The sequence below is a fragment of the Corapipo altera genome, unplaced genomic scaffold (genome assembly GCF_003945725.1).
Source record: "Corapipo altera isolate COAL_440 unplaced genomic scaffold, ASM394572v1 44, whole genome shotgun sequence".
Lineage (NCBI taxonomy): Eukaryota > Metazoa > Chordata > Aves > Passeriformes > Pipridae > Corapipo > Corapipo altera.
The window spans coordinates 18,390,414-18,414,450 of NW_020884880.1; the positions used below are offsets into that span (position 1 = coordinate 18,390,414).

Sequence of the window (24,037 nt, forward strand, 5' to 3'; positions counted from 1 at the left end):
CACCTTCAGAGTTAAGAATTACTTAAAATAAGTAGATAAAAACACAGAAGTGAAATTTTAAAGGTTTTAAAACTATGGCTTTCAGTTTTCTTCACTTACTACATTATGGGAATTTTACATATTTTACATAAAGTCAAGTACAGAGCCTAGGGCTCAGTGGAATGACCCATCCATCTGTTGGGAGATTTACAGTTTCTTTGTTAGGGTTAGCAACAACAGATGCTGCATAAGAAATACCAGAAATTGAGCAAGTTATGCAATAACAGTGCAAAATCACTCTTGGAATCTGTTTGTTTGCAAATCACATCTTGACATACAGAAATATAGGCATATACATATAATAAGTATGCATTCATAAGAACAAATGTCTTTATACACAAGCATCAACACAGCTTATATGCATGGTGCTTATATGCGTTCTCCTATCCAAGCAAGAAACAATATTTTGACATACTGACCTGACAGCATGGATCCCTTATTAATAATCTCAGGCAGATCAATACTCTAAGAAAATGGGTGGATGGAGCTTGAGTAACCCACTCCCTGTAAAAGAAATATTCAAAACATTAACCAAATTCAATAAAATAGTGTTTAAACAAATAAAACAGTTTGATTCAGGAATCAATGGACTAGAAGATTAGTGAGCTACAACAACTGTTCAACATACCATACCATAGAACTTTAATACTGTTTATATTCAAACCTAGTAGCAGCTATAAATAAATTTATTTCATTATATGAGCATTGCCAGTCATCACTTACTATCACTGAACTGATGCAGGAAAGTACATGCTTATCTCTAAGAACAACTTGAGTGTGTTTTGATATAAAGATACTTTAAGTGTTTGGATCAAGGCCCAAAAAGGCAGAAATAAGAGAGAAACCACACAGCAAACTTCAGTGTACAAAATACACTTATGTAAAAATATGTATGCTATAGAACTAAAAATAGCTATAGCTCACATGTTCTTGAAATAGGATTGCATTTCCACATAGAACTTCCCCCTTTATATTCCTCCATACAGTTCTCCAGCACAAGGCTTGGCAGAAAACACAATCAAATTTGCAGATTTGCAGAAAGTACCCAGGGGCAGTAATCCTGCATAAAATACCAGTAACAGAATCACAGTTTCCATTGGCTGTTGAAGGTATATAACCCCATCTTACTATTTAAAATAAACCTAAAATTAGACATCTTTGCTGTGTGTTTTTGTTGTTGTTTTAACTGAGAGGATAGAATTTGTTTGGATAAATTTCCAAGAAACAGAAGAAGTTTATAGGACATGTCAGTTCTCTTCCTATTTTATCATTAGCAGTTAGGAATTATGCCAATAGCTAAAAATACTTTGATAAAAATAAATGTTTTACAAATAGATGCTAACAAAATCTCAGCCCCTCTGCCAATATTCTGCCTCAAGAAATACTATTTTTCATTATGATTCCATAATTGGCATCTTCAGAACAGCACAAAACTTTCATGGAATAAAAACAGCAACCATATAGCTGTGTGCAAAATTTGCAGGCCAGGTTTTAAAGTGACCTGAAGATATTGCCATGGTGGACAGTCATTCTCTGAGCCTGGTTAACATCTGAGAGCCTCTTCTACTATGGTGACATTTACAACACACACTACTAGATATGCCAGTGTATATCCACCTTACACCAGCAGGATTTTTTCAACCTTAGTTATGCACCTTATCCAAACTACTTAAGCTAAGCTGATCACAGCCTTCTTGTCAACAGAACTACCTGCAACCAGGACTTCTGCACACACAGTGATGCCAGTAAGGAGGGGTGATTTTTTCTTGCACCCAAACAACATTGTTATGCCAGCCAAAGCATGTAATGCAAATCAAGGTGACAGTCTACGGCTCTGACACAAAGAAATGGAAGTAGTTCCAAAGAGAAGACATATGGGTTTTACATACCTACTAATATATGCTTGTCTCATTAATCTTACCTGGGTGCTTTCATTTTTCATAAAAGAGGCTGATTTTGCTATATCGTTATTAACAATAAGGATCACCAAAGAAAACCAAAATATAAGCCAAGCATGCCACAATGTAAAAACAGAACTTGGAAATTCACAGTGTAAGCTACTCTTAGATTTTCCGGTAAATGAAGCTGAGACACTGACCTCCCACTGGTGAGTTCTGAGTTCACGTGCAAAAAAGAGGTACTGGATTTATAAATCACTTAAATAATCAGCATTAAATTCACTGGCACTTATATAATCAATGATGAGATCCCTAGTTCCCCAGCTAGTTTTGAATAAAGGTCCAAGCAAGCTATGCGATTTTTTTTAAGTTCTGTAAATTCTAGCAGTTACACATTAATACTTTCAATTGCTCTAGGATTCCTCCTTTAAGCTTCTGTACCATTTAAAGTTTTTGTTGGAAAATATATTTGGGCTTTAAAAAATAAAAATACAACACACTGCAGTGGAGTAGAGTAAAAGAAATCCTGAAAAAAATTTTTTTTTCACAGAAAATATCTTTATCTGCCCCCACTACTTTTTTAAGGTCTTGCACTTTTTCCTTACTTAAATGAGAGTAGCATAAGAAAGGGATTTCCCTTTCTAATTCTATAATACACACAAGTACAAATAAATATGAACAAGTGGCAGAAACTCATCTGAATTTTATGAAAGCCACTAACCTGTCTATAAAGGTAAGCAGTTCATAAAATCCAAATAAAATCAGTAAAATAAATTAGGAAAGCAGATTGTAGATTCCAGATACTAGATATGGATAAATGATCAAGGAAACATAGCAGTTGTTAGAATTTTGGTCATCCAAGTTTTATCATATACTCAGTTCTTCTTTACTCTGTCCCACTAACCTGAGCATTTGCTCCCCAAAACCAATACAGAAGTAGTTGTTTAAAACTGAGATTATGAAGAGATGTGCAGCAGGTGGTTTCCACACAGAGTTGTATTGTTGAAACATATATGCCATATACATTGTTGAAACAACATTATCCATGCATCTTCATTCTTTGCTTAAGGCAAGAAAGAGTGGACCTCTTTCTCGGATATGAATGTGTTCGATATTCTGACCTGTGGGTCTGTTCTTGACTAAAGCCATAAAGATATCTTGAAACAGCCTGTGTTTGGGATGTTTGCTAAAATTTCTCTCATTCTTGTAGGTCACACTAATGAGATTAAAAAAAAAAAAAAAAAAGGAAAATGCTGAATTGCAAATTAACTTGTCACAAGATAATTTTAGATTGCCAAAAAATAACTTTAGCAAGTAAAAATAAGAAATGCCATATAAGCAGTTAACATGGAATAACACAATTTCAGATTGCCAGACGTTAACAGTATGGAAGAACAGTCTTTCTCATGCATACTTTGGGACTATTCTAATGGTATAAGTTTTCCAAATAAAGAAATTATCACTATTTAAAATGAGTATATTAACTCTCAACAGTATACTCTGTTGAGTGGGAGTAAGTGTTTGAAACTTACAAAGGCAGAAACATTCACAGTTAGGTTTAGAAAGTTAAAAATACATCATTTGCATCTCAAATACTGGGTTAATATCAAAATACAAGTAACAAACATAAGTACAAATATAAATGCCTTCAACACCTCAATAAGCTTTAGATACAAGAATGTAAAGATACTCGGAGAAACAAGTGTGCCATCATATTAGCTTTTTTTTATTTTTACCAAAATTTTTCAAGCTCAGCAGCTTCTGTTGATTCTTCCCATTGACCACTGGGTTCTTGTGCCTTGCTTTTCACATTTTGACAAGCTCTTGTCACACTGGATTGAACACTTTCAAAATGTATAGCTGGAAGCTAAGGAGGAAAGGGATAGTCATCATTAGGCAAACACTGCATTTTAAGTTTTATGAGAATATTATCAAGCAAAAGTACCTTTTCTCAAGTTCTGACTTGAACTTCAGACCTATAACTTCCCATCATAAAATACGCACAACCCCTGCAAAACAAAACTGAGGTGGCAGAAAACTGATGCAAAGCCAGACCGGAAAACAAGTACATAAACAAAATGTGAAGAATGGTGTCTTTTAAAATTTATAACAGCAAAACTCAACAAAATATGCAACACACACTCATTATCTATGCTCCTTACCTGTTCCAATTCTACAATTGCACAGCTTTCACATTTATTTTAGGTTGAGATTAAGGAGACTTTACTGTGTTCTCTAAGTTTCATGCATTGATATTTATGCTTTGAATATTTTTAGCTGAAGTGTTATTCTCCAAAGACAAACTGTTTATGGTTAAAATGCTGATCTTATTTTATATTCTTTAACACTCTCCCCTTTGTTGTAACATACACATCTCTAAGACTACCTTCTTGTGACATTGTGGCAAGGGCACGGAGGAGAACAAATCTGTTAGACTACTTGACTATATGCAACAACAGCTGCATAAAACCTGCTCAAGATACAAAACAAAGCCATTTTTTCCCATTAGAATAAAAAAGATATGGTGTTGTAAGATGGGAAGAGGAGCAGTTTCTTTCTTTTACCCGTTCTAAATGGGATTTGTCCCACACAGTAGGTCTAACACTGGAAAAAAAAAGTTTAATCATAATAGAACACGATGTTCTAAGTATATGCCACAAACCGTAATCACCATTAATTAGAATTCTAAAGCATGTTTAATAACAGTTATTGAAAAATATCTGTTGGTTCCTTGACTGAACATTCAAGAGAGACTGAAGTTTTTTCAGATCAGAATAATCCCTAGGAAAAAACACGATAGCATAAAGACATGTGCTAATAGTTACATAAAAGTATTTCCATAAGAGTAAAGAAGGTCAACAAGCAACAATGCTACTGGCAGAAAATAAAGTTTTCTGGTGTTGCCTAGCGTCCCCATTTTGTGAATTTACAAATTCTCCAGAATGACTTAAATCAACAAAGGTGTAAATAAACTTTGTGACCAGAGTAACAGTTGTCATGTTTACATTGCATTTCAAATTAAAGCATTCTGCTTTGGCAGCCAGTGCAAATTCCACGCGAGTCCTGCTGAAGTTCAAAGTAAAACGTCAGATACTATACCTCATAGAGATCCCATGAGGTTTTTTGTCTGTTGCTTTTTCTGTGCTACTCAACTTTTTGTCCTGATCAGGCATTGTGTATCACAATTATCGTTATGTGGCTAAAAAGTCATTTCCTTAAAAATAAAGTAGATACAAAGAATTATATCATCACAGCAAAAGGAACACATGTTTACTTACAGAACCAACTGACAGAACTTTACGAAAAAACCCCAAGCTTTACCATTTTCTCAGCATGAAACCTTGGGCATTATATCAGGATATCCTTCAGAATTCCAGATATTAACACATGGGTAGATAATACTGGCTGTCTTGCTATTGCATGTATTTTTATTAGGATTTTTCCTCTTCTTTCATCTTATTACCATCATTTCTCACCATGGATTGGCTATTTATGTCACAGCAGTGCTTACAGGCTAACATCAAGGTTGTCAAAAACAAGCTGTTGCCCAGACAACAGAGAATATAACAGTTTTATCATCCAAATAAACAAGTTGAACAAAGGGGAGAAAAAGGAGGTATCTTACAAATAAATGAGATGCATACAGCAAGTCAAGAGAGGTGATTCTCCCCCTCTACTCTGCTCCTGGGAAACCCCCCCTGAGGTACTGCATCCAGCTCTGGGGCCCCTGGCAGAAGAACGACATGGACCAGTTGGAGTGAGTGCAGAGGGGGGCTATGATGATGATCAGTGCGAGATAGTGGATTATTATATTATTATTGTCTCAGACCAAATCAAACGTGGGGGGGAGGGGCAGAAGGGACAGGTCAAATTTCACAAAGGTGAAGTGGAGTCCATTCCACACCCCACCCCTTCGAGCCTCCTTGGGCAGCCCTGGAGCACTGCCCAATGCCACACTCCCTGGAGTCTCTAACCCAGCCCCAGAATGGCTGTCACACCAGAAGTCCCACCTGCCGTGGGTGGCCACAGGAGGCCTGAGCAGATAAAACCAACACCATGTGGCCATCACATGGTCACAGCCCTGCCATCTCCTGGACTACTGGTAGCTGGATCTATGCTGGATATGGGGTGGTGGCTATAATTCTCTCTTCTTCTCTCTCTTTTTTTACTTCTTCTTCTCTTACCCAAGTATCAAGAAAGGAGATTAACTGAAAGCCAGATGGGTTGGATTTTGCTAAATTGTATGAGTTAGCATGTACTAAGTCAATGCTCTGTTTCGGTTGAATGTCGCCCTTTAAATTTTTGCCAAGTTCCCTTATTGTCTAAAGATTGCCAGTAAAAGTGTGTTTGACCTCCTGAGAAACGTGTGCAGTGTCTTCTCCCGTGTGCTCTCTCAAGGTATTAAAAGGACTGAAGGCCCTTTTAATAGATCCAACGAGTGGACTTTTGGAGCCTTGTATATTTTTAAAGTAAAACTCCTTCAATGAGCTTGTAGCTCAAATCCGGGCTCTTGTATCAGAGGGCTGGAGCACTTCTTCTGTGAAGACAGGCTGAGAGAGTTGGAGTTGTTCAGCCTGGAGGTGAGAAAACTTGAGACATTAGAGCAGCCTTCCAGTACCTAAAGTACAAGAGAGCAGGAGAGGGACTTTTTACAAGGGCGTGTAATGATAAGACAAAGGGTGATGGCTTTAAACTGAAAGAGAATAGGTTTAGATTAGATTTTAGGAAGAAATTCTTTACTGTGAGGGTGGAGGCACTGGAACAGGTTGCCCAGAGAAGTAGTGGATGCCTCGTCTCTGGAAGTGTTCAAGGTCAGGTCAGACAGGACTGTGAGCAACCAGGTCTACTGACATGTAGACTTGGAACTAGATGATCTTGAGGTCCCTTCCAATCCAAACCATTCTATGAATCTACAATCAGTCTGCCAAAGAATAACAGAAATTTTCAGTAGTTTAGAACTAGGTCTTCTGAATCTCAGCTGAATGCCTTATACCAAGAGTGTCCGCATTCCTTGCAGTGGGACACACAGCTTATTTCCACAGACAAGCAGAGCTCAACTGGCCGTTACCATCTATTAAATTCCTGCAGTCAAGCATACATGTAGGTCTGACTTCCCACAAAAGCCCTCAGCTAGTCGCTGGCACAGCATACATTTGTTCACTGAAAATCTTATAAAGCCCTAGAAAGAGACAGAAAGATACAGAAAGAGTATATTCAAGGGGAATCGCTTGCTGCTACAAAAGTAATTATATTGATGCAGATCCTGCTCTGAGTGAAGAAAAAAAAAAGGATGGTCAGGAACAGACTGAGTTTGTAAAATTATCCTAGAGAATTGGATACAGCTGTAACATTGGTAGAGCATTTCCAATTTAAAAAACGAGGATATAATTCTACTGTCTCATCCTTTCTACCCATTTTACTATTCGCTAAATACAGACCGTTTGGATGTTGCCTTTGGTGTCTCTTTAATATGATTTTCCATATGAAACATGACAGCCTCCTGCAGTGTAGAATTCTTCTATTACTGATTTTTATCCCTCTTCCTCATAAAGGTAAAGAAGAAAACCAGTCAGGAACAAAAGCATTGAAAAGAAGAAGAAGAAAACCAGTCAGGAACAAAAGCATTGAAAAGAAGAAGAAGAAAACCAGTTAGGAACAAAAGCATTGTAAACTACCAGAAGCTGCTCTTTCCCAAATGAACATATTTTTTCCAACTATACAATTTTGTATCGCAGAAGTACCCAAACTGCAACTGCTGACAGTATGAACTCATGCACTGTATTAAATCACTCTGGGAAGCGGCCTGTAAGCCCAGTTCATTCATTTCTAGTCTTCTGAACAAGCCTTTATCCTACCACTAGTCCCCACGTAGAGAACGATTGATCTGGATCCACAAGAAATATCTCTCTCTCTCCCATGCATCTACTCAACAAGGTTATTAAAAAACACCTCAGAACACTTCTGTGGCACCAGTTATTACCAAGGAATGAATATAAACAGGATCTGTTCTAACAGTCAGTAGACAAAATTCTTGAGTTCAGATTTAACCAAATGCAGTTAGCTCGAAGCATTTATTTCCTCTGCTTCAAGAGCATTAAAAGGTAAGAGAAGACACGTCCACTGTTAAACATGGTTAAGAGTGAGTAAGAATTTCCATGTATTGTTTTAATGATGTTCTTATATCATCTCCCCAGTACACCAGTCTATTTGGGACATTATTGAGGCATGACACGATGCAACAAGCACCTCACATTTGTACAGTAGGAAAAAGCGTGAAACTCACAAACTGTCAACTTGATCACAAGTATGTTTTCACAAAGAACAGATTTCAACCAATTAAAGAACTACCAAACAAAACCACACACAAACAACTTGTCCATGAGCAAACAGAGTTAAATCTTTAAAATTTTCAGCATCCCATGAAAAAAAGTAATCCTTGGGTTAAATCTCTAGACCACAAACAGCAGGATTCCGAGTATGTCTAGGATTTAATCCAAAATTGTTAAGTCTGTGATTATTTACATTTTGCAGCTGGAGATCAACCTTGCTTTAGGGCTGCCAGTCCACTGCTTTTGCTGTTTACTGTACCTTGGTAAAGATGAAACAGAGGAACAGCTGACTAATATTTTTAAGGTCCATTGCCATTACAGATCCAAAAGTCTCTATACAAAATTGAACCTCACAAACATCAAGCCAAATTCCCTGCACTGCTGCCTGAAAATGAAGGGATGTAGTTCACTCAAGGATAGAGCCCTCACCCAGCCCTGAGAACTCACCCTGGTGTTACCTCTCTACTTCATAGAGACAGACCTCTCTGGTCTGTCAGCAGAGCATCACCATAGATGCACAGCTCACTGGACCGGGAAACCTGATTCAGGTTATGAATAAACTCTCCTATTTTAACCCCTATTACCTTGCAGCTTGTCCCCAAGTACTTCTGCTGTACAAGGGCAGGGACAACATCCAGAAAGGAGCATTTATCCATGCAGCTTAAAGTGCTGTGCCCTTCAGCTTTACTACAGAGATTAAACCGATTCATTAACAGCCACCTGCTGATGAAAATAGCTTTCCCCTTTCCTTCCCTTCCCAGCCTCAGCCACTGTCCTCTTCTTCAGCTGATGTGACCCAACCTGAGCCAATTTAGAGAAAGGGAACAATATGCTTCCCTTCAAGTATAGTAACTCTTCTACCATTTTAATTCACTGTTACAGTAGCCTGATGAGTATCTCTGCTGAATGGCAGGAAGGCACGGGTGTAAATCGAGAGAAGAGCAGAAAGTCTCTTTCCTCAGTCATTAAATCAGGTAGGTATATTAGCACCACACCCTGAGTGAGGGGTAGACAAAAGGAAATAACCCCCTCTTTTCCTTCTGTCAGCCAAAAACCTGAGAGAAAACAGACATTAAATATTCCTTAACTATTCTCACACTTATTTGACTTTCTTGAAGTTGCTGGATAAGTTCCCACCCCTCTGTTTCTTCTTTACTCATGCCAGTAGAAATTTCCATGAAGCCAGGCTATTCACTATCCTCATAACTATCCGCCTGCTATTAAGCCAGCCATGAGTAATGTGTAAGAAACAAACCAAACAACACTCACTTAGGTTGTGCCAGAAAAAAAATGGGATCAGACAACTCTTTAAAAGAGCAGAAACACATTAAAAGGAAAATGTCTTTACAGTCTTATTTCATTCCATTTAAAACAATGAGAGCAATATTAATTAATTCATTTTAACTGGGGATAATTACATGTAATTAGTTATGTTCATTTAATTACATAGGAAGAGAGATGCATTCTGATAGCACTGGAATGCAGGATAGGACAAGAAATGCTCAAAGAATCCTGTCAGAAATGAAAGAATCCACATGATGAGAAACAGGAGACAAAGGAATTATCCCAGACTTGATCTGTGGCCCAATCCAGTATCCATCTCAGATGACTTAAACACATAAGCTTCAGAAGGTGAAAAGAAACCCCAAAATAAACAAAAACACAAAGACATGTTGGAGGATATATCTACCAACAACAACTACAGTGTAACATTCTCTTCAAAAAGAAGATATCTCACATTCTTTATAATCTTTATTGGCAATAACTACTGGATATGGACAGTTTGTAAGCCAACTAGTTGATGGATTTACCCTTGAACTCCTTCCTTAATCGCTCCAGTGGCTGAGTTCCACTATCTAATCATACACAAGATAATTGGCTTAAGGTGGATAAAGAAACAGTAGATACGTTATATCTTGGCTTTAGTAAAACTTTTGATGTTGTTGCTAGACAGGAATGTATCTAATACCATAAACTGGGTCAGATGAAGGTCAGATGAAAATTCACTCCTTAAAAGAGCATTTATCAGTATATTACTGTCAAAATAGAAACTGATTCCAAATATGGTCAAAGTGATGGCAAAGGAAGCATCAAAGATGATGAAAAGTTACCAAAAGGTACTTTTCCTCTCTAGTCTGGTGGAAACAAAGGGAAGTCTGGATGTCTTCCCCTCTTGTTCTCAGAGAACACCACAGTCAGATAAATAGATCCCCACCAGTCACAGTCTGTGTCTAGGAAATTGTACTGAAGAACCCATACAGACAACGTTTGAAGAGTATTTCTTTCATTTTATTGACTGAATCAATATGGAAATCTGTGTTTGCTATATATGACAACTTTCACATGCATATATATTTATCAGAAATTTTATTTAATAACTCCTTCGGGGATTCTCTAAAGATTAACTAGAATCCAATGTAAGGTTCCTGCTTTCCAGAGTATTCAAGCTTCTGCTGGTTTGGGTTTGATTGGTTTTTTTGTTTCCCCTCTGCAGTACCTCAGTTCCAGTGGAGCCATAAATGGACAGGCCTGTTCTCAGATTCCTGACCTCACGCAGTGTCAGTCTCTGGGCTATTTTCCACAGCATAACTTTTATCTGTAGTCTGCCTAAATCCACCCTGTTAATCTGCAGTTCACGGATGAAGGGGGAGGGGGAGTGGAGAAAAAAACCCGGATTTCTGAGGTCTAACGAGCAGCTCAGTATCAACTCAGGAATAACATGTAGCTCTGTGAAGTTCATCCTCTCCACCCTTGCTACCGGGCAGACCTTTATGGGGAATTACACCGCTATGACTTGGAGCCTTTGTGAATCACGAGAGGCTGTCTAATGCCTCCTGAACGCTCAGAACTGGCAAAGGTGCAGGGCTGGGGAAGACGTCATCAAGTGGAATGGGAGACAGATGGGGATATTGCCTTTCCTTCCCTCCCGTTCGCTTCCCCGCGGCCCCTCAGCGCGCCGCGCGCTCCACCCGCCCCTTCCCACTCACGCCGCGGCGCGCGCTCGGCTCCACTCCGCGTCCCGGCGTCGGCGACGCTCCCTACGCCCGGACGGGCCCCCGCGGCCAATCGTCTCCCCTCTTCTTGCAGCGAGCGGGCCCGCCGGCCTATCGCGAGCCGTCGTGCTCCGCAGCCCCGGGGGACGCTGGCTACCGCTTCCGCCCGGCGCCGTTGCCATGGGCACGGGGACGCCATGGCCGAACCCTCCCCGCAGGGTCAGATCCCGGCACCTTCAGGCCCCTGGTCCCGGGCAATAAAAACAGAAACGACCTGAATAGAGTCCAGGAGATTTTTTTATTGCTTTTACCAACTTTCTGAAATGTTACAAAAGATAATTTTATTCTAGCAGTAATTAAAACAACACAAAGGCTGAATCTTTCACATTAAAGACAAGTCTGAGAGTTGTGTTTTCTGTATAAACTGAATTTTGATTCTACAGTTGGAATAATGTTTTCATTTGCTTTGGATTTGGTTATAAAGTAAGAAAACGTCACTGTAATTAGAAAAGCAGTTGTAAAAAATTCAAACCGTACAGTATGTAGTCACATTTCAAATAAAGAGTATTAAAATCAAAACCTCAGTTCAGCTGCAGAAGCCGAACCTGGAAGACACTTTTGCACAGGACCATCAGCAACGATAGAAAAGAAAATACTATAAATGATGTGTCTTTCCAATAAAATAATTTAGAAAAGTATCCATTTTCAAACTTATTCATTATTCCAAATAAATGTCAACAGATACTAAATTCAATATGAAAGTGTCTTTAGGTTAACTTCAATGCCAACTACAAAGTTCTAGAGGTTTTCACTAAAAACATTATAAAATAAAATCAACTTAAACTTACTGAGCAATTTGCTTTATTTATAGCACTACATTTATGCTGACTCAAAGCTGTGTGCCTCTATAGTCTTAAAATTTGCCATAAAATAAATTACTGTTGGTATAAAGAAAATATTTCACACATTTGTACTGTACTTGATAATTTTGTCCTAGATGAGTAATTAAAACATTACTAATCATAAAAAAGCAAAAAGAAAACTAAGCTCACTGTGGTGCTCATCTGACAGACTAAATTTGTGAACTGAAAGTCATGAACCATTTACCTTATGATTTACAGAACATATGTACAAGACAAACCCTTTAGAATGGTGCAGGCTCTGTGATGTGACAACTATTTGTTACAGATATATTTTACAGCCTGTTGAACCTGCCTTTAGGAAGTTACTGTATACAGACAGAGATGCAAGTGAATGAAGCAAATGATAACTTACGGGAGAACGTTCATTAAATGTGGAAAAAATAGCCAAGATACTTCGTTGGAAAAAAACACAATTAGGGCACCAAATTCTACCCTAAAAGGTTTTATGATGACAAACTTGGCAATTTGGAACATTTCACAGAAAAATTTTAAAAATATTATGTTATAACTCCAAAATTAATCTAGGAAGAAATTGTCATTAACCTGGGCATATGTAAACAGAATGAGAAACATGTCACTGTGATACATATGAAAACAGTAAGAATGAGTTGTCTAGAATATAATTTAAACATGCAACTGCATTTTAAGTGATACATTTTAGATGATAATTTAAATGGAGTGGTCAAAATTAAGACCTACACTTCATGTAAACATTCATATTTTTAAATAAATTAGGAAAAAAAAAAAAAAAAAAAAAAAAAAAAAAAAGAAAAAGGAAAAAAAAAAAAAAAAAAGAGGGACTTCCTGAGGTGGCTCTGCAGCCAGGTACACAGTAGCACTAAGCTCCATTCCAGGAAACGAAGGCATCTAAAAAAAGTGCAGGGTTATTTATTTTTCTCTGACTGTTGGAATGGAAATACATTGGCGTAGTTTTTACAGGGCTTAAACCCTATGAAAAAAAATCAGTGCACAGCAATTATCACTGCTCTTTTGCATCCATTAAGGCAAAACATACATCTAAAATAGAATCTACATTCTTAGCCATTTTATTTTAATACCATGCGTGATTTTAAAGCAGAGAAGGTGTAAAATGAGCAGCGAATCACTTAACCATGGATTATCAATAAGGATTTATGCACTTAATACCAGATCTTCTCCTGTTCATATGGGGAAAAAGTGCAAGTATAACGTGCTACTACTGCCCAGGAATACTGGAACTAAAGATTACTGTAAACTGTTTTGCCAAGTTATGGTCTTTCTGGCACTGATTAAAATATCTACACAATAAATAAATACTGTGATTAGACTTGTGGGCCTTTGGTTTTGTTTCCTTTCTACTTTACTAGAAATATATCCACTTCCGGTAATATTGACCTAAACTTAACCTTCCCAAAGTAGAAGCCAGATACAAGGTGTGCAGCACCACAGAACCCTGATTTCCAGCATTAAAGAGTTAGAAATCCAAGAGGTTTATAGTAATTTTTTGTGTCTTTGGAAACTGTTGTAGGACTCTGAGCATTAACTGTAAAATACTGCTGAGAGGACTAGAACAAAAGTAATGCGTTGTGGACGATGTTACCTAAAATGCTCAAAATATCTTCTCTCTTTGATTCAGCAAGAGCTACTTAGTAGTCAACAATTGACATGCAGATATGTGCTTTTTATTTTTTTAAATAACATAGAAAGTTTTGGGAAACCATCTGCTGTAGTTTCATTGTATTTCAGTTTGATCAGAGGGAAAATATGGATTATTTTCTAAAAGAGCACAAACTCAAACCAAGGCACAAGCTACACTATTATCTAAGAACACTGGTCATTACACAGTATTGGTCAAACTGCTAATGCAGACCTCACTTGCTTTGCCACTGACCTGAGCCTTTGTTATGACAGTTTGGATACCATTATTCATACTGCTGTACACTACAACTTCCTTTCTTTAAACTGTCTTCTTGGAATTCAGTCAAATGAAAAAAGGAAAAAAAAAAAAAAAAGGAAGAAAAATGTTAAATAATTACATTACATTTAAAGGGAACAGTAACAGTCCGTGTAATGTAAATGCTATTTTTAAATGTTTCTATTTATTCCCACTGATTGCTTTATTTTTGTAATATACAATTACCTTCTCTTGAGGTGACACTTGGCTGAAGCACGCCAAAATTCCACCTCAAGTGGTATTTTCAGATAAAGTCTGCCTTCCTCCAGAATCAGCTCCTTTTGCTGGACCACCTCAACTGGTCCATGATAAAACTCCCAATTTTGCCAACAGTTTGCTTAATAGCAAACAGCAACTCCTAATTTTAAATGAGCACAGATTCTAATTAAAGCCATTGCAATACATCCAGAAAGGTCTAGTGGCAATACAGAATGTAAAGAGATGGAAAGTAAATACAAAAAACCCCCCTAAGGTATAAGGCAAAAAGTATTAACAATGGAAACTGCGCAGGTAAGTGATCAAGATTTTCATTTATATATAAAATTCTCATTATTTCAAATATTATAGTGCTAAACTCTAGAACTTGAAAATGTTAAGTATAATAAATGCACACTGACTGTATCTTTATCCGTAGAGCCCCCCAAAAATCCCATTTACTTTAATAAATGAATATTTATTTCTTCAATTCATTGTACATGATAAAAATTTATACTAATTAAAATAAATAAAATGTTTAAAAATAAGTTGGTGTGATATCATATATGCCCTTTACAATGGAGAGGATCAGAACTGTACACACAAATACCACAAGCAATTAGTAATCCATAAAATAATACTGATCATAAACCTATTCCAGAATTAAACTACAGCTAATTTAATCAAATACACAGTAAATTTAAAACCCAAGAAATATATTTGATGAAGACATGAAACTTTTAGAGTATTTCATTCTTAGAGCTAAGTAAATCAGACTCTGCAAGTTAATAGAAAAAAATGCAAGTAAAAACCAGAAGAAAAGAATTCAAGTGTACTGTTGTGGTAAGTATGTATAACTTCGTAGAGATCAAATTGCTGTCTGTAAATTCAAATTATATTGTGTAAACATGGAGTGTCCAGAATGGCAAATACTGACTTGGGGCTGTAACTACAATTACTGCACTCATACTGCTACTGAACAATAATGAAAAAACAAGACATAATTAAAAAAAAAAAAAAAGAAAGGGAAAGCAGGAAACCAGGGTATTTAGATATATTTTAAGGCTTAACTAACCATCTGACTTAGGGCTCTAGGCCACTTCTGTAGAATAGGAGAGATAGATTCCAGAAAACACTAGCATGGAGTGGAGACATAAACCACAGCAGTTCTTGTCAACAGCACATTAATATTTGTTCTATGAAACCACAAAAAAAAGTATACCCTGCAAAAAACAAGCACTAATTGCCTGCATGGAAAACAAACTTCTGTAGCGCACATTATAAACAGAGGTATTGCAAAACTTTAAGCCATGTGGACCAGTAACCATCAGCAAAAGCTGATGTAACTTTTATGCACATATTGATTATTGAAAATAATAAGCATTCATTACAGTCTTCCTATTTAAAAATTAAAATAAAATTTCCAATAAAATAAATAGCTGAAGTGTGATTACCACTCATCTTACTTGTTGGAAAAATCTTCGCATTATGCAAGCATATCTACAGTGCCCTAAACAATGGCAGAATTAAATATATGTTGCTCCTTAAATTGGAAATCACACTTCCATGGTATAATATCCTACAGTGATACATATATACACACACAAATACACACAATTCCTCTTGGTTCCGTTCTATAAAGATGTTTCAGCATCCACATATTTCACAACAGGCGATTTTTCCACTTCTATTTTCACACTTTCTGGTTTTTCAGGGCTGTTCGAAAACAAAGAGGAAAATGTAAGGTTTGGTTCACTTTCAAACATTTTATACTTTACAAAGAACACTAAAAGTATTTACATACAGACACTTCCATGATGCAATTCTATTAAATTTTAGTAATTGTAAAATACTATTCACAGGAACAGTACAAGCCTAAAGAGAGAAAATGCCAGTCTCTCATCCATAAATACCATTTCCAATCCCACTGCTATTATTATTTGAAACTGTTTGGCAAAACATCTTTAAAAAGAAAAAACCAACAACATAGCAACCTGCAAAATCGTCTAGTTAAGAATTCTCAAAAATACTTAACAAGCAATATTACTAACACTGCTTTATTCTTGGACAGGGAAACTATTTTGTTCGTAATACAAGACTGAGAAAACATTTTAGTCTTTTCAAAAGGGAGAACCACACTTGCAACAACAGTAGAGGACAGTTAGAAACCTGAATAAGTGTCCATTCAAGTGAAGTGGAAGACCCTAAAGACAAGTGGTTGGCTGGCACCTGAACAATTGATACTCTTAGGGATGCAGCCATTGAACGGTGCCTTATTCAAGGACAAAAAGGAATGTCCCGAGGTAGCTGCAGGACAGTAGAAGATAAAATGAAAGAGCATAAGAGGAAGGATTCTCAAGGCATGAGTATTAGAAGAGATGACAGACACATCTGTAAAGTTGCTCTCTAAGGAAAAAAATGTATTAAAAATTCATACAAAGAGAAAAATTCTGGGACTCCTTGGAAAATACAAGTGTGCGCAGACTCCGCAGAGTCTGTAAACTATGACAGATGGTTGAGAGAGAAAGAAAAAGCAATCTGAATTAGTTCAGATCTAGAAAAAAAAATGAAGAAATGTATTTTTTTTAAATATATGATTTTTAATAAATAATGCCAACCCACACAACATGTCCTCTGGAATTATAAAAGACATGCTTGCATTAGTATTTGAAACTGATAAATCTGAAAATAGCACTGCCTACAGAACCATTTTTACCACAGCACTAAATATCCGTCCATACCACGAAATGAAGACTGTTACACAGAAAAACCTTAACAGAACTGAAATGAATAATTTACTGGTAATTACTTTTGACTGAGCAGTAGTGACATCTCTAAATCTTGACAGCACCCACTAGATAAGAAAGTGCAGCAAATATCTCAAAACAGCAACCAAGTTAAGGCTCAAGGAAGTCCTGCCTTCTAACATTTTCTAGATTAATGCAATATCAGATTGCCTCTTAAAAGAGCTGGTTTCTGGCACCAGTTTTTTATTTTCAATTTATAGTTTTAGGAAGTTCTCCACCAAGATGGAATTTTTACTGTACTAAGCTCAAGCAGGGTATGTTATGGAATAAAAGGGAAATGTCTAATAGCAAAACATAACAAACAGATGGAATAATGAATACATGCTTAGTAATCAACAAACATTGCAAACTTGTCAGAAGCCTGATTTGCTAGTGCTGCATATAATTCTATACTAACTTAACTTACTCAGGAAACAGGAAAGCACAACATGGAGCTGTACTAACTTGTAACTACCTGAAAACCAAATCTAAAAATTTTAATTCTTCTGGAAAGAGAAATACAGGTCTGTATCTCTTCAAGCCTTATACACCCAACAACTATCAGACAAGGTACTAGAAAAATCCACAAATTCTGTAACAGATTTCTGAGAATTTAGCATAAAAGAAAACAATTAAAAGAAGAGGGTAGACTGATAGATATGCTCTGTTATCTATCTAATTCCTCTATTATTTGTCTTCCTGATAGTCTTGTTCGTGTAGTACTCAAGTTTTAAAAATGTTTCAATTAAACACAAAATTAAACATTTTAAAAGTGTTTAAACAAATACAGGCTGGAGGTTCACTCGAAATGGTGCCTGCACTCCTAAGTCTCTTCAGCTTTCCCTCTTCACCCCTGGCTGACCTGTTGTCTGGCCAAAGCAAAGCCGTATTTCCATGCCTAATTTGGAGCAACACACGTGCTGAATAGTCAGATGGTACAAAAGTGCTAAGTGGCCACTCACTTCTACTGTTTCCATGATGCAAGCTCAATGGCACCTGAGATAGCTTGCACAGTTACATATGAACACTCCCTTCTCACCATGAACTCCTCCACTAAGATGTAATTTTATACAAAATCTGATAATTTCTTATCTTTGAAACATGCCTTCCTTTGACAGAATTGGCTGAAAGGGATCAACCAAGAGAGATGCGTAGACAACAGGATTGCATAAGCTTAGTGTTCCAAGGCAACCATGCCCATTCTCCCTTCTTTCCTACATAAAAACTACTAAGCAATAGTTGCATTGTGATGGAACAGTTCACAGATACCAATCCCTATAAAATACAAGCCTTTCAGGAAGTTGGGGATATTCCACCTATTCAGGTTTTGGTTTATTTCCCTTGATAGATTCGGCCAGACAGGAAAGAAACTAGGACAGAATAGCAGAATGATTCATTGCACCCAGAGCTGTTGTTTGATGGGGACTTCACTGAGAAAAAGGCTCCCAATCAGTACAGAAGATGCACGTCAGCTCACAGGGAACTGAGACTCCTGATCTGTCCATTACCTCATTCAAATATATTTTATCCTTAGTGAAGGTAGTATTTGAGACAGGTTTAATTTTTACAATATTAAAAACGAGTTGAGGAAAATGAATCGAGCAACCCACCCACAGAACCCTAGGGCAGATCCTAGGCAGCATAAAGCAACAATGAAAGTGACTTACCATTATTCCCAGTTGAAATTGTAATGTTGAGAATCAAACCACTCCCATGCTCATATACACTCTAGTATTTAGAAACCCTAAGCCCATCAGAGCAGTAAACACTTGTATTAAGCAAATAAAGAGTAATTTCAAAATTACTACTTAAAATAATACATTTAATTAAATAATTCCTTATAGAAATTGATAAACTTCATAATGAAGAAAAATTAAGTTTGAATTCAAGTTCCTCTAAACAAAAAGTCAGTAACTCAGAGTTACAAACCACATATACTCATTTTTTTTGATATACATTTCAAGAAATACAAGTACAGCTGCTAAACACAAGACCACAGTTAGAAAACATGTGAGTAATTATAGCTACCTCAGGTTAGCTCTGGTTACTTTGGCATTCTCAGTACTCATGGAAAGAGCCTTCCACTGTGCAGTTTTGGCCATTTCGTCTGATATGTTTACAACTGAGGGATCAATGCTAAAGAACAAACATACTTTCTGGTTAGTATTCAATTCCTTGCAATAGTATTATACTTACTGTCACTCATCATTTACATCAGTTGTGCCTTTTCTCAATATTTACGCAGCCACAAGTTGAGTTCATCTCTCAAAAATGTATTTCAACAAAAAATCGAAAATTTAACTCACTAGCATTACCATAATCACACATCATCTTGGAAGAGTTTTTCACATAGATACCACTAAGACATTGAGAATATTTGAGAGATAACTCATATGCTCAGAAATAATTAATTTAATCACACTGTTCTGCTAAGGCTTTCATAAACCAGTTACTTTAGCTGGCTTCCAGGAAATAATCAAGGGTAAAGAAGCAAATGTTAATAAAATTTCAAAACTCGTATCTCAAGTGAGAGTTAAAACTACTAAAAATCTAGAAATTACAATTATCTAGACAGATTTCAAGGTTTGCTTTTTTTCCAGCAAAGCCTTACTAGACATTTTTCAAGGTTCTTTTGCCAGACCACCCCCCTCCCAAGTCCTGTAGAAGATAAGTTCACCCTCAGAGATGGTAAGTTTTTAAAATCTATTTCCACTTTTGTCCTCCACACATTTACATGTACAGTGGACTTAGGTGTTGCCTGTAGGTATGTTTTCTGTCCTGTTCCATACTTAAGCTTCACAGTCTACTCCAGGTTATCTGTAAGTTTTTCAAACGGCAAAGAAATTTTTCAAAGCCATTTTTCCTCAGGAATCCCCTTAAGATGCAAGGCAGCAGAATACACAGTAAACACACGCACACAGTTGATGAAATCATAGTTCTACTGTGAGAGCAATTAGCAACTCAATTGTTTTTTAAAAAAGCTTTAGCACTTAGTATTTTCATTTGAGTTGCTACAGTCTGATTAAGCTGCTCTCCGAGTAATACTCATCAGGAATAATTTCTGCCTGTTCCCAGCTCACATCAAGGTAGACCTGACACTACTCTAGATTCATAGGAAGGTCAATTTTTAACCCAGGAACCCTCAGAGAGGAAAAGAAAAGTGGTAAGCTACTTATTTGTCACATCTTCAGAGTATGTTGGAACAGTTGTAGAATACTTGACAACTCAGTTAAATACAACCCCCAGTAAGGGAGAGACATACTGAGACAAAATGCCTTCCAAAGCTGAAGGAATTTCCATCAGTGAAATTCCAGCACTCCCTTTTCTGGAAAAGAACCTGTCCTCATATTTACTTTCAGAAAATGACCTTTTACTAAAGTAAAATGCTTGCCTGTAAAAAGGGGTTTTTGTACCATAGAAGTTACTGACTTTAGCCCTCACTGAAGTAAACCAAAGAATTACACACAGACTTCATCTGAAAAATCCAAGTGGCTGGTAAACACATGGCTCAACTGATGCTATTAGTTGCTTAAAGCTCAGTATTTCATGCACAGCAGCACACAAATATTCCATAAAAACTGACCAAGGACGCTTCTTCACCTTTAGTACAGCTGGTCGAAATTGAGTCATCTGATCTGTTCAAGATGGTCATGTAAATTTATAATTAAGATGCAGTTTTAAAGAACAATGCAACATAAAAATACTACTGTAGCATCATGAGATATATCTTCATAATTCCTAATCATGGCTAAGTTACAAGCTCGGGAGGAAAAAAAATTAATTCACTTTTAATATAAAGCAAATTACACTATGTGATACAAAAACTTTTAGAAGACCAACATTTTATTATACCTGCATTTCAGCGTTTTTACAGGAAAATTCAAACTTGCTTCTCCATATGCAAGGTGTACGCTTTCATTGTCTGAAAGCATTCTCTCTGCTTCCTGTAAATTCCAAGTAAGAAGTTTGTAAAATCAGTCATGCAGCAGAAACCAAAGTATCTCACACTGACAGTTATTCCATTTGGATAAGGTACTGGAGTTGCATGCAGGAGAAAAAGCTTATGACCTTTCCTCTTAGAAGTGTTTTATTCAGGCAAGGGAGATGGGAGAATGGGGAAGGAGGGTGTTATAAGCTTTGTAAGGAATTCAGCTAGGTGATGTACAGCAAGGCTGATTGGACTTTTATGGAGAAGTTACACAACCTGTATTACTCTATTACTGGTAACTCACAGTTGCTTTTAATGACAACTCCACACACACACACGAGCACCATATCCCTGATACTATGAACAGTTCTGTGGTTAATTTAAGCAGGATAAGGAACCCTACTCCACCACTTCCATCTCCCCTTCCTTTTTCTCTCCCTCTTCATTTTCTCTCCTTCTAATCTGATGAAAGACAAAAAACTCAACATTTTTGTGTTAACTACTGCTTCTTTCCACTTTGCTTGGTAAATTTCATCACAAATAAGAATCATAGTCCATAATAGCATAATTGAAACAGTGACTTAATTCCTTAACTGTCAGTAATAGTTCCTCTAGAATTAAATCTCATTAGTAAGGAATTTCAAAATGTATATTTGGTATATAAGGTCATATGCTCAGGTCACTTAAAATTCTTTTCCATCTTATTATTTCCTAGTAATTTACAACATGCTTAGTTTGACTGTTTTCACACTTACTTCTTTCTCTTTTATCTTTTTGTCATCTTCTTTCTTCTTTTTACTTTCTGGCATAAGATCATCAAGCCAACTAAGCTCTCTTTTGGTGAAACATAAATCCATGAGCTTGCGAATGAACACTAAAGCTAGAACCTTAAGGGAACCACAAATGAAATAATTTATATTTAACTATTTAAATGAACAAAAATTCACACACACTTTCAGTACACTTAATCTGTAATTGAAGCCCTTTTTTCTACTACTAGTTTTATCTTACCACAAAGTTAAATAATTTCCACTTTCAACAGCTATTCACAATTGAACTGCTTATTTTCAGGAAATGAAAAGTCTTTGTGTTTCAAAGGGGTTTTTGGTTTCTTTCCCACTCCTTTCTTTCTTAAAGCAACACACCTCTTTTGAAGAGATTCTGGATGATTCACATACTTTTGTAAAATTACTAACTTGTAAAAAAGAAAACTTACCATCATAGGGAAAACAACAGCAGCTGCAGAGGCTTTAATCACCCACAACAGAACTAGACAAGTGAGTTGAATGACTGTAAAGATATGAACCTTCCAGAGTGGCACATAACGTAGATAAATCAAGTCAGGTTGATGTTTGGCAGGCATTCCAAACAGTTTTATACGGTCAAAAAACTGCACAGAAAATAAAATCATCCTTCAGTTAATTATTTTATGTCTCTCCAAAAGAAAATAAACATTTTTACGGGACTCCAGAAAGGTAAGCTAACTCCAAATAAAACACTAATCAAAGACACTGAATATTCAAGGAGGTGGAACTGGGGGCTATTTTGTTGGGTTCCCCCCCCTCACACTAATAATAAAAAATTCCACAATATTGCAGAAAATTTGTTTCTTGGCTAGACTATTGAAGAAATAAATTAAACAGAACTGGAAAGTGAAGGCACAATACTGTAAGAATCGTGACACTCAGGAAATTATCCTACCACACTATTCAGACAATATGGAGTAGTGTTATTGTGGCTACATAATGTGGTGTGTTACAGTTTCCTTTTCAGTCAGTGTTAAACAAACTGCTCATTAATATCAGATTTTACCTGAATGCCTTTTAATGAAGATACTCCCATGTAAAGAAATACACCATACAAAACTGGCATTGGAATAAACTGGGGAAGAAAAAACACTCACAGTTAAAAGTGGAATCAACACAGCATAAGATAGCAGTCCATATCAGAGAAAGACACAGACCAAGTTATTTTTTACTTTATATTTTACTGAAGTGAAATCTGTAAAATCTGAGGCCCTTTATTTATAGAGAAAATATATGCATCACTGAGTAGCAAAAAAAATCTAAAACTAACAAGGCTATCCCCCAGGATTAAAAAAGCAGTTCCATCTTGACTGCCCATTCATTCAATTTTCTAGGTTGCAACCACGATTTTTATTCATGCTAAGTATACTGCTTTATGTTGCAATTTGATAGGAACTGTATTGACACTACTGGATTCTGTACAAATTCATGAAATTACCATATGAAGTCTTACTTTTGATCACTTGTCTTGCAGTTCTGGAGCAGTTGAAACAAAAACCCTACCATACCAGCTGAGCTATGAAAGTCTGTTAATTTTTCAGAGCTAAATTTTGCTTCATTAAAATCAATTTAAAGCTTACTGCAGATAAAATTTATAATAGTTTAAATAATAATATATAATATACATCTTATATAATTTAATATTAAATAATTTTATCCTTTAATATAATTTAAAGCCTACTAAGATAACAAAGTTGTCCACTGATTTCAGTGGCACTTGCATCAAACCTCTACAGTGAAGCTTTCAAGTAAAGGACAGCCAACATACAATGTGAAATCTTAATAAAAACTGCTGCTATCAAGCTTGAACAAAAGCCTTCAATTAAACAGTGTGGAATAATACTATGCCTTAGGGATTCATTACTGCGCATGTGTGTGTGGCTAGTGTCTTCACTGTAAGCTCTATAATTTGATATTTTAACTTCTACTGCATTAAATCAGTATAAATCCACATATGGAACAAAAGCACAGCAACTGACAGATGCAAGGCTTTGTTTTCCTTACTTCTTTTGAACAATAACAGTCATTCACACTGAAAAAGAAAAACATTTAATAAAAAACAAGAGAAATTATTTCATTCCTATTACCACAGGTCCATTAAAAAAGTGTTAGTTTCTAAGAATCAGCTGTTTTAACATGGGGTAAACATCTTGCTTCAGCATCAGCACTTTTAACTTTTGGTTTTGAGTAACAATAAATCTATTTCA

The 24,037-nt window shown here is 36.4% G+C and overlaps 2 protein-coding genes across 12 annotated transcripts in view; both read right to left on the reverse strand.

The window, feature by feature from the left end:
* Nucleotides 1–11,283, reverse strand: part of NEK10 (NIMA related kinase 10) — an 85,554-nt gene extending 74,271 nt beyond the window's left edge. Inside the window, 6 exon segments of the mRNA XM_027639478.1 lie at nt 459–553; nt 3,065–3,153; nt 3,674–3,806; nt 4,660–4,718; nt 5,037–5,151; nt 11,254–11,283. Coding sequence (XP_027495279.1) covers nt 459–553; nt 3,065–3,153; nt 3,674–3,806; nt 4,660–4,718; nt 5,037–5,110 — 450 coding nt within the window. The 5' untranslated portion in view covers nt 5,111–5,151; nt 11,254–11,283.
* Nucleotides 11,284–11,538: 255 nt separating this feature from the next.
* Nucleotides 11,539–24,037, reverse strand: part of SLC4A7 (solute carrier family 4 member 7) — a 93,754-nt gene continuing 81,255 nt past the window's right edge. For 5 of the 11 annotated variants that reach the window (XM_027639080.1, XM_027639081.1, XM_027639075.1 and 2 more), the window contains 6 exons: nt 22,837–22,905; nt 22,241–22,414; nt 21,780–21,911; nt 20,949–21,040; nt 19,125–19,232; nt 11,539–16,026 (listed from right to left, as the gene is read on the reverse strand). In XM_027639080.1, coding sequence (XP_027494881.1) covers nt 15,945–16,026; nt 19,125–19,232; nt 20,949–21,040; nt 21,780–21,911; nt 22,241–22,414; nt 22,837–22,905 — 657 coding nt within the window. In that variant the 3' untranslated portion in view covers nt 11,539–15,944. The remainder of the gene's footprint in view (nt 16,027–19,124; nt 19,233–20,948; nt 21,041–21,779; nt 21,912–22,240; nt 22,415–22,836; nt 22,906–24,037) is intronic. The other 6 variants (XR_003526984.1, XR_003526983.1, XR_003526982.1 and 3 more) reach the window with 6 other exon arrangements.